General features: G+C 35.6%; 1 protein-coding gene across 1 annotated transcript in view; it reads right to left on the bottom strand.

The window, feature by feature from the left end:
• Positions 1–17,807, bottom strand: part of VPS41 (VPS41 subunit of HOPS complex) — a 156,683-nt gene that overhangs the window by 118,006 nt on the left and 20,870 nt on the right. The window contains exon 3 of the mRNA XM_081344828.1: positions 3,068–3,175. Coding sequence (XP_081200954.1) covers positions 3,068–3,175 — 108 coding nt within the window. The remainder of the gene's footprint in view (positions 1–3,067; positions 3,176–17,807) is intronic.

Below are 17,807 nucleotides of genomic sequence, written 5' to 3'. Positions count from 1 at the left end.
GTGATATCTCTGCTTGCAGATAAGATTTTGGCTTTTTTCCAAACAATGTTTGTATGTGTTATAAAACTACATAAAATTATATACAATATTATATCGGTGATGTTGGGCCAGTCCATCTTTCTTAGTACAACCCACCTTATGGGGTTCTTGTGAAGAAAAAAGGGAGTATTATTTTTTTTATTTTAATTCCATTTATATCCCGCCCTTCTCCGAAGACTCAGGGCGGCTTACAAGCTTAGCAGTAGCCTTCATTCTATTTATATGCCTGCTTATTAGGGCTTTCACACACACACCCAAGCGGCATTATTACAAAGTCAGCTTAATTGCCCCCAACAATCTGGGTCCTCATTTTACCTACCTCGGAAGGATGGAAGGCTGAGTCAACCTTGAGCCTGGTGGGATGCGAACCTGCACTAATTGCAGGCAGCTGGTGTTACTTAAGGAGGCATTAGCCCACTGCTCCACCAAGGCTCTGTGTATGTTTGTTTGCCTCAAGTTACTTATAAAGTATGGTAATAAAGACTAGATTTTAAAAAATAGTTTTTTCTTTACATGACTCCATTTATATAGTAAAACCAAGTTAATTTTTACTAGTCCAAACAAGCACCTACATTATTTCTACAAGTCTAGAAAACTATCTAACCCCCAGTTTTTGAAAATGGCAGATCTCTGTTTTAGCAAACCCAGTCACTGGTCAACACAAGAAAAGTTTTGTGCTGCATGAGCACACAGAGAACTCAAAATAATGCAGAAGCGACTTAGGTTCTATGCCATCACATAGATAAAAAATCAGATTTAAAATATGATATCAAAAAGTTTGTTACTTCTTGGTATAAAACAGAGTGCCTTTCCTTCCTTTGGCATGACTCAAGTGGTCAGACTGCTAAATTCTCTGTATTTCATTGCATGTGAACACGCTTCATTGCAGCCTATAATGAAATGCTCAAATTTATAGGCACTACTAAGCATGTCAGTCAAGCAGCACAATCTTTTTTTTTAATAACCTTACAGAAAGTCAAGGTTTAAAAGGATTTATCAAAATGGAATTGCTTAAAATGAAATTTCAGTTCAGGCACTTAAAATATGAAGCCACATTAAAGAGAAGTCAAAAAAGGCAGAAAGAGAGGCCAGGAGAGAAGGGGTTCATTAGAAATTCATCCCCTGCAATGCCTTTCACTCCTGCAAGGTTGCCTTTTTACAGAAAGAAAAAAGTCCCCAGGGTTAAAAAATCAATACTAGTTAATAAAACATCAGGTGTGCAGACATAACTAGGTATGACTATTCCACTGCACAGGCCTGCTTGAATGCACTGGGTGCCAGGACGATTAGTCATCCAATGCAGAATGCAGGTCCAGTGAAAATATGTTTTATCATTGAAAGAAAAAAAATACTTCCAGAGGGAAAATATAAACCAGATTTTATAGTCTGAACAAAGTAGACTGTTCTAATCAGAAAATACATCTATTGTAGATGCTACATTGTTATTTCTTTTTATTTACGCATAGAGCAAGATGTAGGAAGGATACGCATTCCATCTTCAATTTTTAGCTTCAGCATTGTGCTAGACCAATTCCTAAAAGATGCTCTGTATTAGCTTCTAACATTATGATCCTTCTCATAAATAGTTCAGTTTATAAGGAAACCAAAAGTGCTAGAAACAACTTTGTTATTTTGTTGTTCCTTGTGACACTATAATTAGGAGAATTTCAAATATAGAAACAGTTTATACTGTGGTCTAAGACAGACATGTCAAACTCGCAACGTCACGTGACGTCGTGCAACATATCAGGACGGTTTTGCCACTGCCGGCAATGGGGTGGGCACAGCTTCCACATAACGCATCCGGCCCGCGGACCGGCAGTTTGACACCCCTGGTCTAAGACATTTGCTTTAAAAAAAAAGTAAACACCATACTTGCAAGCTGTCAAACCATTTTAAATTATATGTAATAATAATAATAATAACAATAGATTAATTATTCAATATTATTGAATAATAATATATATTGTATTTCTAGACTGCCCATCTCCTTCAAGAAGGAACTCTAGGTAGTATACAGTGTAATATAAACATATGAAACTATACATAAAATTAGAATTGAAATGTTAAAAGTTACTTGAGGATTAAAAAAATATTGAAATTAAAAGATTATAAAATTAAAGCTAATTTCAAATAGACATAAATCTCAGCAGCATGGTCCTGTGAATACAAGGAGACCGTTAAATGGGCCCCTAGAGTGGCACAAAGCTTAGACAGTCCAAATTTTTAGAGCTTCTGAGATAATTCTTTGGAAAGCCTGTAACTATACCTTGACAGCGTGAATATTTTAAAAAATTGAAAATATAGAAATATGTAGCACTTTGATAAAATAGAAATATGTAACACTTTGGCTAAATCATTATTTGATTTAGAAACTTTCACATAAATTGTATGAGAGATCTACAAGTAAAAATTACTTCCAAGGTAACTTTTCATTCTGTGAAGAGTTAAAACAGAAGAAATCCTCACTACTGCCATCTATGAATTATATTTTTATGAGTAGTTTTAATTACAACATAATTATATAACTTATGTAACATTCATAAAACTGCAGATAAAGTGAATAAGAGAAAACTTAAACATAGTTTGTTCAAACAATGAATCTAAAGATTAATGCACAAAACTGACTGCATTTACGATCCAATGCAAATCTAAACTATCTGATAAAAATATCAGCAAAATTATTAGCTAGTAAATTGATATGGGAAATTACTCAGTAAAATTTAAATCCCAACTCTATACTTTTGTTTGATTTCCTCAACATTGTGGCAATGAATAATGCCTAGACTATTTAGATATGAAAAAAACTACTTTCCCAGAACAAATTGTTTCTGAGTAAAGAATAATACTCACCTTGCCATTTCCTGTCAGAACCCCAGAAAAAAAGTTTGCAGATTTAGTTCTTCATTTGGAATTACTGATATTAATTACATGCTCCCAAATTCCTATTGCTTTGCTCAACATAACAAATAGAAGTATAAAGAAGAAATAATACAGTCATGCATATTTTTTAAAATTAATAACTTACTTTCTCATGGACTGTCATACAACTGGCTATATCCTTTTGAATAATTTCTCCAACCCCATTAGAAAGCCTTTCATACTTCAGTTTGGGTTCTTCTTCGCTGACATCTTCCTGTATTAAGAAACAGCTTAAGAATTTATTTTTTACTTTATTTTATTAATAAAATATATATAGCCACCCATGTGTGTGTGTTTGTGTGTGTATATATACATTCATAAACACACACACACAAATACATATACACAAACATACATACACCCATATGTATAACAATAATATTAAAATATATTATAAAAACAGACATTTTTAAAATTAAAAAATTAGCACTAAAAATATATACAAACCCCAAACTTAGAGAGAAAGAGAGTATAGTGGAGCCATCTAAAAAATCTTATTCCTTGGGATCTTCAGTCCTGATGACACAAACAGGTCTTGGGGGAATCAGTTTCTCATAATCCTTATGTACTGATACTAGTCACAGAATACTAGAGAGCAATCACCATTGAAAGTTCTCTGTTCTCTTATCTTCTTTGGGAATACTAGTAGTTTTAATCATATCAGGGTCATAGGGTATGAGGTTGAAGACTCTTTTGTTCACCTTTCTTAACAGCAATGTACGAAACAAAAAGCCAACTCTCTCTTCTTCACTATATCACTCATAAATACCAGAATAAATTACACCAATACCACTGCATTATAAATGCTACTTAGTTATTTCTTGAAAGAAAGATTGTGGAAGAATGATATTCAATAAAGAGAGACTTTTAATGCTAAGCTGTGAGAACGCTATTTTTTTAAAAAATGAAGAACTTTTCAAATTTTCTATAAAACTATATGACAGACAGATTCATTCATGTGTCCCAAGATAATGTTGCAAGGATCCAATCTGGGTCAGTCAGCGGGACCACAGGTTTTGTTTTCCTCGGCCAGGGAAGTGATTGAAGCCCTGGGAAACAGGGCCCTTGTCAGTCAACAGGAGTGGCTGATTTACCACCAGCCAATCAAATACTTAGAAGGCAAGGGCTGGGCAGCACAAGCAAACAACCAATGACTTAAAAGCCAGCCATCAACACACTCCAATCAACTTCTAAAAAGCCACATGCATCAGGCACTATAAATACCACACAGAGAAAAGCACACACTTTGCTAGAGAGAAGTTTCCTGAAGATGAACTCCACCATGAATCTGAAAGTTCAGAAGACAAATCCTCTTATCCCAGTAACTGACCCAGATTGGATCGTGCAGATTCATTCGTGTGTGTGTGTGTGTGTGTGTGTGTGTGAAGATGAATGCTCATTCTCCGGGTCAGTGTTCTTCTGTTTATAAGGGCTTATAAACAGAATAAGTTTATAAGGCCCTTATAAACAGAAGAACACTGACACTGACATCCCCTAAACTCGTCTGAAGATGTTATATAGCCTGGTAATGAAACGTTTGGAAACCAACCCACAAGCTCAGAGAACAAAACTTTGCCCTCATCCTACACCCGAGCTACAGATATTTGCCACCACTACGTATGTATGTATGTATGTATGTATGTATGTATGTATGTATGTATGTGAGTATGTGTGTGTATGTATGTATGTATGTGTTCAAAGTCCATGTTTAAACTCATAATTATCTCATAATTAAAACATGAGGCAACTTCATGATACAGAGCAGAAGCACATCTGCAATTAATCACCTACTCTCCGATTCAAGATTGTAATCAATTTAAATTGTTGCCTTTTATGGCACATCTTAAAATTGACAAAATTTATGCTGTTATTGGTACAGTAATCAAATGAATAATCTTCTGATTTGCAATGTTATTTAATTCAACTTTAACCCTGTCTCCCAACAAGCCAGATAACATTTTTTTAAAAACAAATGCGGTAGATTCAATGTATATTATATGAAATACCAGCAGCTTTTCATATTGGCATAAATATTCTCAGTTTATCAGCAGAGAAAAGGAAGCATCTTATTCAAAACTGGAAAAAAACTATAGTTAAATTAGAAAACCAAACTGTTATAAAAGCAGATATTAAAAGAAATGGGGAGCCAATATATGCAGTTAGAATTAGAAGAAAAAGATCAAGCTACAAATCATCATTTAGCCATGATTCTTGCTGGGTAACTTTTGGAAAGCTATAATCTCTATAATCTCTGTCACTCATAAAGCTACTTTGACATATGCATGGGGAGGGGGACCTTATGCTATCCCAGGTTCCTTAGAGAAAGATAGGTTGAGAATATAATAACTACAATGGGCAACTCTCTCCGAACCTGTATTTCAGAATGTAGGTAAAATGTTTTTAAGTAATTAAAATTGTCACGTTTTCCAGGCTCATATAGCTGGAAGTTGTTGTTGTTGTTAGTTGCGAAGCTGTGTCCGACCCATCGTGACCCCATGGACAACGTTCCTCCAGGCCTACCTGTCCTCTACCATCTTCTGGAGTCCATTTAGGCTCACACCTACTGCTTCAGTGACTCCATCCACCAACCTCATTCTCTGTCGTCCCTTTCTTCTCTTGCCCTCAATCTTTCCCAGCATTAGGCTCTTCTCCAGTGAGTCCTTCCTTCTCATTAGGTGGCCAAAGTATTTGAGTTTCAACTTCAGGATCTGGCCTTCTAAAGAGCAGTCAGGGTTGATCTCCTCTAGGACTGACCGGTTTGATCGTCTTGCAGTCCAAGGGACTCGCAGGAGTCTTCTCCACCACCAGAGTTCAAAGGCCTCAATTCTTTGGCGCTCAGCCTTTCTTATGGTCCAGCTTTCACAGCCATACATTGCAACTGGGAAGACCATAGCCTTGACTATACGCACTTTTGTTGACAGGGTGATGTCTCTGCTTTTTAGTGTGCTATCTAGATTTGACATGGCTTTCCTCCCCAGGAGCAAGCGTCTTTTAATTTCTTGGCTGCAGTCCCCATCTGTGGTGATCTTGGAGCCCAGGAAAATAAAATCTGTCACTACCTCCATTTCTTCCCCATCTATTTGCCAGGAATTGAGAGGGCTGGATGCCATGATCTTGGTTTTCTTAATGTTTAGTTTCAACACAACTTTTGCACTCTCCTTCTTCACTCGCAACAAGAGGCTCTTTAGTTCCTCTTCACTTTCTGCCATTAGAGTGGTATCATCTGCATATCTTAGGATGCTGATATTTCTCCCGGCAATCTTAATTCCAACTTTTGATTCATCTAGCCCTGCCCTTCTCATGATGTGCTCTGCATATAAATTAAACAGGCAGGGTGACAGTATACAGCCTTGCCTGACTCCTTTCCCAATTTTGAACCAATCAGTGGTTCCGTGTCCAGTTCTCACTGTTGCTTCTTGACCCGCATATATGTTTCTCAAGAGACATATAAGATGGCCTGGTACTCCCATCTCTTTAAGAACTTGACACAGTTTGGGGACTTCTGGGTGGCAAGGCTCCGTCGATGGCGGCCGTTCCGGCCGTCAGCCCCGTTGTTTTCCGTTGGAGCCACTAAAACAGCGACAATCAGCTGTTTTGCGGCTCGGAAACCCTCTCCTCGGGAGAAGAGGGGGGGGAGCGTTTAGGTAGGGGTAGAGCTCCCCTAGACCACCAGACTTCAAATTCTGGGGGTTGAAGGGTGAGAGCCCCCCCGAAGCCTGAATTAGCTCCGGACTCGGGGACTCCTCTGCTCCAAGGCTTTGGAGCGGAGCAGGATGCTGCAACCGTCCCTGCAATCAACAATTAACTTTGGATTACCTGGATGCAGGCAGAACTGTGCAGGAGAATATTGAAACAGCAAGTATTTGAACTTTAGCTCTGTTTACTTTGAAAGAAAAAGTTGCAAGTGGTGTGGAAAGTGAAAGTGTGCAACAGAAATTAACTGGGTGTTAAGATGGCTTCTAAACCAACTAGAGTTCCTAGAAGTGCTGGTGCCTCACCAGTTCAGCATTCTTCACTACAGGCTTTGATGCCTCCTCCTGTGGCACCCACACCCGCATTAACAATAAAAGATCTACAAGATGCTTTAAAAATACAATCCCAGCAAATAGCTGAACTTATTGAGGAGAAGAATATTGAAATAAGAGCAGACATTTTAGCTGCATTTCAAGGGCTTGCAGTCTGTATTGAGCATCTGGATGATCGCATGGAAGAGCTCAATCAAAATAATTTGAGATTAGATGCTAAAATGTTGGAAGCTGAAAATGTGATGGAAAAGATTGATGATGATGTAGTCATGTTACAATATAGAGATATGGAGTTTGCTGTGAGGATTAGAGGAATGAAAGAAGACCATAAGGAAAATCTGAAAGAGTTATTGGCACAAGCTCTCGAACCGGTTTTGGAGCATCAAGCAGAAGATATTATGGGGGATATAGATAAAATATTTCGTGTTAACTCTTGGATTGCCAGACAAAGAAAACTACCTAGAGATGTGGTGGTTTGCTTTACAAAGAGATCAATTAGAAATGTGATTATCCAAGCCTTTTACAACAATAGATTTAAAGTTGCTGAGCAAGAAGTTTTAATTCTGAAAGAGATTTCTCCAAGAATTCTAAGGAGAAGAAAAGAATTTGCTTTTTTGGCAGATGAATTAAAGAAACAGCAACTTCAGTTTAGATGGGAGATTCCAGTAGGCTTGGTGGTGACTTATGCTGGCACGAGATATCGTCTTAATACAGTTTTGAAGGCACGAGATTTTTATTCTAACATATTGAAGGCAGGCTCTCCGCCATCTTCAGAATTTAAAGGCAGGAAGGACGAAGGAGAGTGGAGAGTATACAAGGAGCTGAAGGAGTTACTTTGCAGAAGGATAAAGAATCTCAGCAAATTTCAGAAGTGGAGCAGTCCCAGATGCCGTCAGAAGAGGTTAGAGAACAAAGAATGACACGGGCTGCAATTAGACGAATGAGACAAGAACAAGAACAACAGAAAGCTACAATCATATCTCAAGAACCTACTTATAGTGAAGCAGTGGGAGGAGCGAAACCGAAGAGAGTGCAGGTGGTTTTGCAAGAGGCGCTCCGAAAGGTTCAGGTCGCAAAAGATGGCGACAAAGTTTCTAACCTGGAATGTTAATGGATTAAATTCCCCGCACAAGAGAAAGAAAGTATTTCAGTATTTGAAACAATTTAGAAATGATGTTATTTGTTTACAGGAAACACACATTCGAGCAGCTGATCAAAAAGATTTGATAAACTTTAGATTGGGTACACAGTTTAGTGCGTCTGCTCCAGATAAGAAAAATGGAGTAGTTATTTACGTCAAGAAGAATTTAACAGCTAATTTAATTGAAACAGACAAACAAGGAAGATATGTTATAATTGAATTGTTAATAGAAGGCAAGAAAATACTTTTGGTTGGATTATATGCTCCTAATCAACAGCAAGGAGAATTTTATAAACTTTTACACAGCAAGTTAATTCAATGGGATTATAAATTGTGTATTTTGATGGGAGATTGGAATGGTGTCCTGGATGAACAAAAGGACAAAAAAGGTCTTTTCAGAAGTATACCAAATCATGCTAGATTGCCTAAATCTTTTTTTGAGACGAAAGATGACCTGGAATTGAGAGATGTTTGGAGAGAAAGAAATTTGCAAGAAAAGGATTTTACCTTTTTTCCGATAGACACCACTCCTTTTCTAGGATTGATTTTGTATTAATTACTAATGATTTTTTTCTAGGATTAAGAAGATTAGGATATCTCCAAGAACTCTATCAGATCATAGTCCAGTATGGTTGGAACTGGAAAAAGAGAGTGGAGATAGGCGGTCTTGGAGATTGAATGAAAATTTGTTTAGATATCAAGAAAATGTGGAAGAATGTAAAAAACAGATGAAAGAATTTTTTAATATAAATATGCATAAGGGTACTTCTATTGAAATGGTTTGGGATGCAAGCAAAGCTTATATGAGAGGAGTGTTAATATATTTGAATAATAAACATAGGCATAAACTGGAATATAAGCGAAAAGAATTAGAGGAGGAAATTAAGAGGAAAGAGAAGGCTCTAATTTTGAATCCATCTGATAAGAAGATTAAAGAGGTAATTACTTTGTTAAGAGGTCAGTTTAATATGTTGATGGCAGATCAAGTGGCAACCAATTTACGGCATGTTAAACATAATACTTTTTGTAATGCTAATAAGCCGGGTAGGTGATTAGCTTATTTGTTAAGGAAGAAACAAAGGTCACGTAATATAGATAGAATAGATTACAAGGGTAAAGAGGTGTTTCAGCAGAATCTTATTAAAAAGGCTTTTGTTGAATTTTATTCTAAGTTATACATTAGGGATAAGATTGAAGATGTAGATATAGATATAGATAGATATTTACAAGAAGTGAATATCCCTGTTCTTACACAAGAGCAAAGGGAAGGGATGAATCAACTGATAAATGATGAAGAAATTATTTTAGCAATTAAACAATTAAAGGTGGGGAAAGCATCAGGAACAGATGGCTTGACTGCCGTTTACTATAAAGATTTACAGTTAGCAATGGTGGAACCTTTAAAAGAATTATTTAGAACAATTCAATCTGGAGGAGAAGTGCCTCCATTGTGGAAAACAGCCTTTATATCGCTGATTCCGAAGGAAGATCAAGATCTTACTCAAACCAAAAATTATAGGCCACTATCACTTTTAAATACTGATTATAAGATATTTGCAAAAATTTTAGCAAATAGATTAATGAAGGTAATGCAGCAAATGACTCATAGTGACCAAACAGGATTTATAAGTGGTAGACAAATGAAGAATAATGTGAGACATATCGTAGATTTATTGGAATTTTTGGAAAGAAATAACCAAGTCTCTGCAGCGCTGATTTTTTTGGATGCTGAAAAAGCTTTTCATCAATTGGACTGGCAATTTTTATTTACGGTACTGGAGAAAATGGAGTTTGGGGATAATTTTTTACAACCTATTAGGGCAATATATCAGAAGCAAACAGCTCAAATAATAGTCAATGGTAGTTTGACAGAAATATGTAATATTGAAAAGGGTACAAGACAGGGGTGTCCGTTGTCACCTTTGTTGTTTGTTTTAACATTGGAAATATTATTGATTAAGATACGAGACTCAAATAAAATTAAGGGAATTAAAATAAAAGATCAAGATTATAGATTGAGAGCGTTTGCGGATGACTTGGTTATTACATTAAGTCAACCGACTTACTCAGTTGTAGAATTGATGGAGATAATAATGTCATATGGAAAAGTTTCTGGATTTAAGATAAGTATGCAAAAAACTAAAATATTGTCTAAAAATATGACCATAGAAAAAAAGGTTGTTTTAGAAGAGCTAATGGGATTTGCAATAGTTAAAAAGTTTAAATATTTGGGGGTATATCTTTCAGCTTCAAATATAAAATTATACAAAAATAATTATGAATTGTTATGGTTAAAAATACAAAAAGAGTTAGATAGTTGGAAAAAACTACAATTATCCTTATTGGGAAGAATTGCAGCAGTAAAAAATGAATGTTTTGCCAAAATTTTTATTTTTGTTTCAAATGATACCTATACTCAAAAAAGATTCAAATTTGGAGGAATGGCAGAAAGGTATTAATAAATTTGTTTGGGCAGGGAAAAGACCAAGAGTTAAATTTAAGATAATGCAAGATGTACGTGAAAGAGGTGGTCTTAAAATGCCCAATTTTAAATTATATTATGAAGCTGCTGCTTTATCATCAATTAGTGATTGGTTTAATTTAACACAAGGGAGATTATTGAATATTGAGGATTATGATTTGTTATTTGGTTGGCATGCATATTTATTGTATGATAAGAAGGTGAATAATGTTTTTAAGACACATATATTAAGGTATGCTCTGTTGCGACATAAGTTAAATTATAAAATACCAATTTGGGCAATACCTAAACATGCAATACAAAATATAAATGTGGGATTTAAACATGATGTGATTACATATAAAGAAATTCTTAGGATAGAAAGGAATGTATGGCAATTAAAGCCATATAATATTTTAAAAGAAGGAAAGATAGTACAAACTTGGTTCCAGTATGGGCAGTTACAAGCAAGATGGAAAGAAGATCAGAAAGTTGGTATTTCGATAACTGATGGAAATTTGGTAAAACAAATTAGAGATCAAGGTCAAGCACATATAAGAAGGATATATAATGCACTGATAGAAATTGACTCAGAAACGTAACTTGTTAAAGATTGTATGATAAAGTGGGCCCAGAATTTTCAGGAGGTTATAACAATGGATACTTGGGAAAAGATATGGATCAGAAATGTAAAATTTACATAGGCTCAAAATTTAAGACAGAATTTTTATAAAATGTTTTATAGATGGCATTTAGATCCTAAAAAATTAGCAAGTATGTATCCGAACTGCCAGCCCAAATGTTGGAGGTGTGGTAGTGAGGATGCAACGTATTATCATATATGGTGGACTTGTAAAAAAGTTAAAGCTTTTTGAATTAAAGTTTGGTGGAATATGCAAAAGATATTTAAGAAAAAGATAAGGTTTTCTCCAGTTATTTCTGTTGGATATTATTACAGATTGTACTGTCATAGATATTAAATTGATGTTGAATTTAATTATGGCAGCAAGACTTTTAGTAGCGCAATATTGGAAGAAGGAGGAACTGCCTACTATAGAAGAGTGGACTTTGAAAGTTTCAAACCTGGTGGAAATGGCAAAGATTTCAGCATATCTGAAAGAACAATCGCAACAGAGATATATTGTGGAATGGAGAAGATGGATCGAATATATTCAGAATAAATATGGGACTAAAAAGTTTCATTTAGTATTTGAATAAGTATTAGTTTTACATGATGTATTACCAGTTACTCACTATTGGTTAGTAATTTAGTTATGTTTAAGGGGAGTTAAAGCGCGATAGAATTTAATATTTTTTTTAGTTAGGTAGCATATTTTAGCTTAGGTTTGTAAAGTTAATAATCTGTATTCAGCTCTGGGAAGTCGGGGGGAGGGTTAGGGAGGGCAAAGGGGAGGGGAGGGAGGGAGTTTATGTTATTAAAAAATGTATTTTAAAACTTTTCAATAAAAAAAAGAACTTGCCACAGTTTGTTGTGATCCACGCAATCAAATGCTTTAGCAGTCAATGAAGCAGAAATAGATGTTTTCCTGGAACTCCCTAGCTTTCTCCATGATCCAGTGTATGTTGGCAATTTGATCTCTAGTTCCTCTGCCTCTTTGAAATCCTGCCTGTACTTCTGGTAGTTCTTGATCCATATACTGCTGGAGTCTAGTTTGTAGGATTTTAAGCATAACTTAACTAGCATGAGAAATGAGTGCAATGGTGCGATAGTTTGAACCTTCTTTGGCACTGCCTTTCTTTGGAATTGAAATGTAAACTGATCTTTTCCAATCCTGTGGCCACTGTTGCGTTTTCCAAATTTTCTGGCAGATTGAGTGTAGTACTTTTACTGCATCGTCTTTTAAGATTTTGAATAGCTCAGCTGGAATACTGTCACCTCCACTAGCTTCGTTGTCTTTCCTAAGGCGCATTTCACTTCACATTCTAGGATGTCTGGCTCGAGGTCAGTGACCACCTCATTGTGGTTATCAGGGATGTTAAGCTCGTTCGTGTATAGTTCCTCTGTGTAATTTTGCCACCTCTTCTTAATCTCTTCTACCTCTGTTAAGTCGCTGCCATTTTGGTCCTTAATCATGCCCATTTTTGCATGAAATGTTCCCTTCATCTCTCCAATTTTCTTGAAGATATCTCTAGTCCTCTCTATTCTATTGTTTTCTTCTATTTCTTTGCACTGTTCATTTAAAAAGGCATTATCTCTTCTAGCTTCTCTGGAATTCTGCATTCAATTGGATGTATCTTTCTTTTTCTCCCTTGCCTTTCGCTTCCCTCCTGTCCTCAGCTATTTGCAAAGCTTCCTCAGACAGCCATTTTGCTTTCTTGCATTTCTTTTTCTTTGGGATGGTTTTAGTTGCTACTTCTTGTACAATGTTGTGAACCTCTGTCCATAGTTCTTCAGGCACTCTATCAGATCTAATTCCTTAAATCTATTTGTCATCTCTACTGTATATTCGTCAGGGATATGATTTAGTTCATACCTGAGTGGCCTAGTGCTTTTCCCTACTTTCTTCTGTTTAAGCCTAAAGTTTGCAATGAGAAGCTCATGGTCTGAGCCACAGTCAGCTCCTGGTCTTGTTTTTACTGACTGTATAGGGCTTCTCCATTTTTGGCTGCAGAGCACATAGTCAATCTGATTTCTGTTGACTGTCTGGTGATGTCCATGTGTAAAGCCGTCTTTTGGGTTGTTGGAAAAGAGTGTTTGCTATGACCATCGTATTCTCTTGACAAAATTCTATCAGCCTGTACCCTGCTTCATTTTGTACTCCAAGGCCAAACCTGCCTGTTATTCCGGTTATCTTTTGGCTTCCTACTTTAGCATTCCAATCCCCCATGATGGTAAGGACATCATTTTTTGGTGTTAGTTCTATAAGGTGCTGTAGGGCTTCAAAGAACCTGTCAATGTCATCCTCTTCAGCATTGGGCATAGACTTGGACTACTGTGATACTGAATGGTTTGCCTTGGATTCGAACTGAGATCATTCTGTCATTTTGGGGATTGTATCCCAGTATTGCTTTTCCTATTCTTTTATTGACTATGAAGGCTACTCCATTTCTTCTGAGGGATTCTTGCCTGCAGTAGTATACCTGATGGTCATCTGAATTAAATTCACCCATTCCTGTCCATTTTAGTTCACTGATTCCTAAGATGTCGATGTTCAGTCTTGTCATCTCTTGTTTGACCACATCCAGCTTTCCTTGATTCATGGATCTTATATTCCAGGTTTACAGCATCACACTTTCCTTTCACCACCAGATACATCCACAGTTGAGCATCCTTTTGGCTTTGGCCCAGTCACTTCATTCTTTCTGACGCTACCAGTACTAGCCCTCTGCTCTTCCCCAGTAGCATATTGGACACCTTCCGACCTGAGGGGCTCATCTCCCAGCGTCATATTTTTTTTTCCTTTTGGTACTGTCCATGGGGTTTTCATGGCAAAGATACTGGAGTGGGCTGCCACTTCCTTCTCCAGTGGATCATATTTTGTCAGAACTCTCTGCTATGACCTGTCCGTCTTGGGTGGCCCCGCACAGCATAGCTCATAGCTTCATTGAATTACGCAAGCCCCTTCGCCAAAGCAGTAATCCATGAAGGGGTAGCTGGAAGTAGCAATATACAATAAAATTAATCTAAATAATTATTGTGTGCTTGCATAGTGCTATCTTCTGTAATATAAAAAGGTTGGGCGTCATTTTATAAAGAATGTTGGATTATATGGGATATTATTTTTTATTGTTATTTTACATCAGATGTTATATTGTTTCTTTATTGATATACATTCATATAGGACAAGAGACAGTTATAATACAGTAATAAACCAGTATATTTCAATAGATCAGTATCCTCAGACACTGAGATACTAAAACTATGGGGGGGAGAAATCTTCATATTTTTTTTACACCATAAGATTTTTGAGTTAAGAGAGCTTTATGGTAATTTTTTTAAAAGAAATGAGATTAATATAGAAACATCAGCAATCAACAACAGTTGTCTAAAACAATGTGTCAAAGTGTCCAGCAAGAAGCAATTTTAGTCAGTAAATCTAACACTGAACAAAGTTGTTACCAGTCAGAAAGACTCAATGTCAAATTAGAGCACAAAGCATAAATCAGACAAATTACCTGTGCTCCTTTGTTCTTGATAGATGCAAAACAATTACATTCACAAACTTAACACAGCCTACAGCTTGTGGGTTGGGTGGCCATTAAAGCATAATTGCATTTTTGTACATCTTTATTGTGAATTATTCTTGCAATGCACATATTATCTGTGCACTTTGGAGGGAAATATATAAGTTGGAATTGAATTCTAGGCATCACATCGTTATAATAAGATTCAATGGGAAGTTGGGCATCAAATGTGCAACCAAAGTGAAAAATTAATTGCAGTCTTTCAATGCATAAAAGCATTGATCCACGGACCATTAGATAAAGTTACTGGAAGTTTTGCCTATTTTATTTATGAATGAAAATTAAGTAATTTTGCTTCTACACACATAGTGTTCAAACAACATATATTTTCAAAAGCTCAGTTTATTGAAGCATTCTGCCATTCTTCGAGACAATATGACTAAAGTGAGAAACTTTCAATATTAGGCATGCTAATATACCCATTCCATTTTTTTTAACAGGTATCGCTTATGTTAAATGAAGGTCAAGCTAAGAGTGAATTTGAGGCTTTTCCTCATATAAATAAACAAAATGAAAAAAAAACTGTATTTAAAATATAATATTATTCTGTTGTCACAAAATATATCTCACCTCCCGATAAAAGATGATAAAACATAAACAGCATTTGATGAATCTGAGTTTAATATTTTTATTTCTTACAAGCTTTATGTAGCCAAAAGTAAACACAAGGCAGTGTAAATAAAAAGTCAATATTTTTGTTAAATTTTAATAATCCCACAAACCTACAAATAAAACCATCAGCAGCCTAAGTTAAGATGACAGTTAGCTACGTTTCTATGACAACCTAGTTGAATAGTACAAGTCATGACTTGCATCAAAGCTTAAGATTTAAACAGAGTGACATTTACTCCATACAGGAAAATTCAGTGTGCACACACACATAATCATTTATACCCATACAAAAATACACACATATTCCCAGACTCATATATAAAAACATAAACATAAACATACTTTCTCTGTTAAATGTTTTAACTAAATATACGGCAGTTTTAATTGACAGCAAATGCACTATACATTTCTAATGTATTTTCAAACTTTTTCAAAAAATAAACATTTTACTATGTTACATACTCAATTACAAGAATAAATAATTCACTATCAAAGCAATTTTGTACCTAAACTATTGGCACAGTCTTTTATTAAGTTCAAAGAGAAGAATTGTAGTGTTACATCAAGCAAAAACAAAGCATTGTTTTTTTTGTAGGATTATTTGTTGTTTTTTACTTTGCATTTCAAATATACATATGATTATCTCTGACAACACAAAACTTTTCAAAATCATATTTTAGGCTGCCCAATTCTTTGGATTCTTGATATTATAGACAATCACAGTCATGTTCAATGTCTTTTGAGGAGGCAGTTCATTAGTAAGATTAATAAAATAAAAAATAAACAGAGGTATGCTATAAGCAGTGACATCCTATGTCAAGAAGTCTTATTTTGTGCATATAGTTATGTGCAATAAAGCAGGGTTGAAGCCAGATCTATATTGCGACCTTGTATGAATGTTATACTGTGTATAATACGTTGTGTATCCGATACATTGCTATCCAATTGCTATGTATAATGCATTGTTGTCCAATTCCAAACCTGAAAGATTGTTTTCAATACACTTCCAGAAAAATATAACCTTCAGCCAGAAGCTAGGATTTTAAAGGAACATATTAAGTATGCTCCTGCATAACTAACTGCCCATTTGGCATAGCAATCACTTAAAAACATTCCATTTGCCTATTTTGTTTTGTGGTTACTTACTATTTACATTTCAACACATAGCAAATTTCTCAACAAGAACCTGAAACCTCTTAACTATCCATGGATCTGTCCTGCTAAAAACTCTATACGTAACACTACTGTAAAGCAGTTAACTAACAAGATCAGAAGATTGATTGATAGGCCTACGTTCTTTATTAAATTGGACTCTCAGAACCATATAAGTCTCAGGATTTTTACTTATAGGAAAAACCTTGCTCCCTTTCTATAATTTAAAGATAATTACCTATCCATTATAACTGTAACCAAGATATACATCACCCTGAACAGGTGTAATGTATGGAAGAACTAAGTTCCTCTTCTGTCATCAATAATAACACTCCAACTGCAGGATTCCTGCCCTCATCTATTTCCCATGGTGAAAAGATCATGTACACTTTTATTTCATTATCAAAGCATGCTTCACATTATCCTAATCATCAAAATCTAATCAATCCAGACAGTTTGGGACATTAGGTTTCCGCCCAACACTTACGATTCCTTCCTCTTTCTGTTTAAATTCTTTTCTATAAAGGATTTATTTAAATTCTTCATTTTGAGGAAAATGTAATATACACTAATTATGACACAATTTTTATCACTGAATATATATTAGCTGTACATTAAGCACATAGAATGCAACATGAAGAGAAAGCCAACAAGATTTTGTTATTCTACGTTGTACTAAATTATAATCATGTTATCAGTATAAAATGTCAACTTCAGTGTTTTTTTGGAGAAGCTGCTGGCACCAAAGATGAGTTGGGCTTTGAAAAATAATACTTTTTGCTGAATGCTATATTGGGTTATAAAATCATAGACAGCGTAATAAACAACCTAACTGATCTAACACAGATCTTCTCAGTAGTACTACAGTGAGTTGTATCTTAGTATAGCCTAGGCATTACTCCTGAGAAGAGTGAACAGTAAATAGATTAGATTAGGCCAGGGGTCTTCAAACGTGGCCCTTTTGTAACTTGTGGACTTCAACTCCCAGAATTCCTCAGCCAGGCACGTTGTCCACAAGTCATAAAAGGGCCATGTTTGAAAACCCATGGCTTAATCTAATCTATTTACTGTTCACTCTTCTCAGCAGTAATGCCTAGGCTATACTGGATTAGGCTAACTGATATGCAGCTCTTCAAAACAATCTTGGTTAAAGTGACCCACAATACATATATAAAACCACAGTGACCCTTTACACATGTGCTACATTGCATCAAAGTGAAGTGATTCTTCATATTAGGAGAACACCTAC

The sequence above is a fragment of the Vipera berus genome, assembly GCF_964194415.1.
Source record: "Vipera berus genome assembly, chromosome: Z".
Lineage (NCBI taxonomy): Eukaryota > Metazoa > Chordata > Lepidosauria > Squamata > Viperidae > Vipera > Vipera berus.
This window is presented reverse-complemented; position numbering and strand designations above follow the sequence as displayed.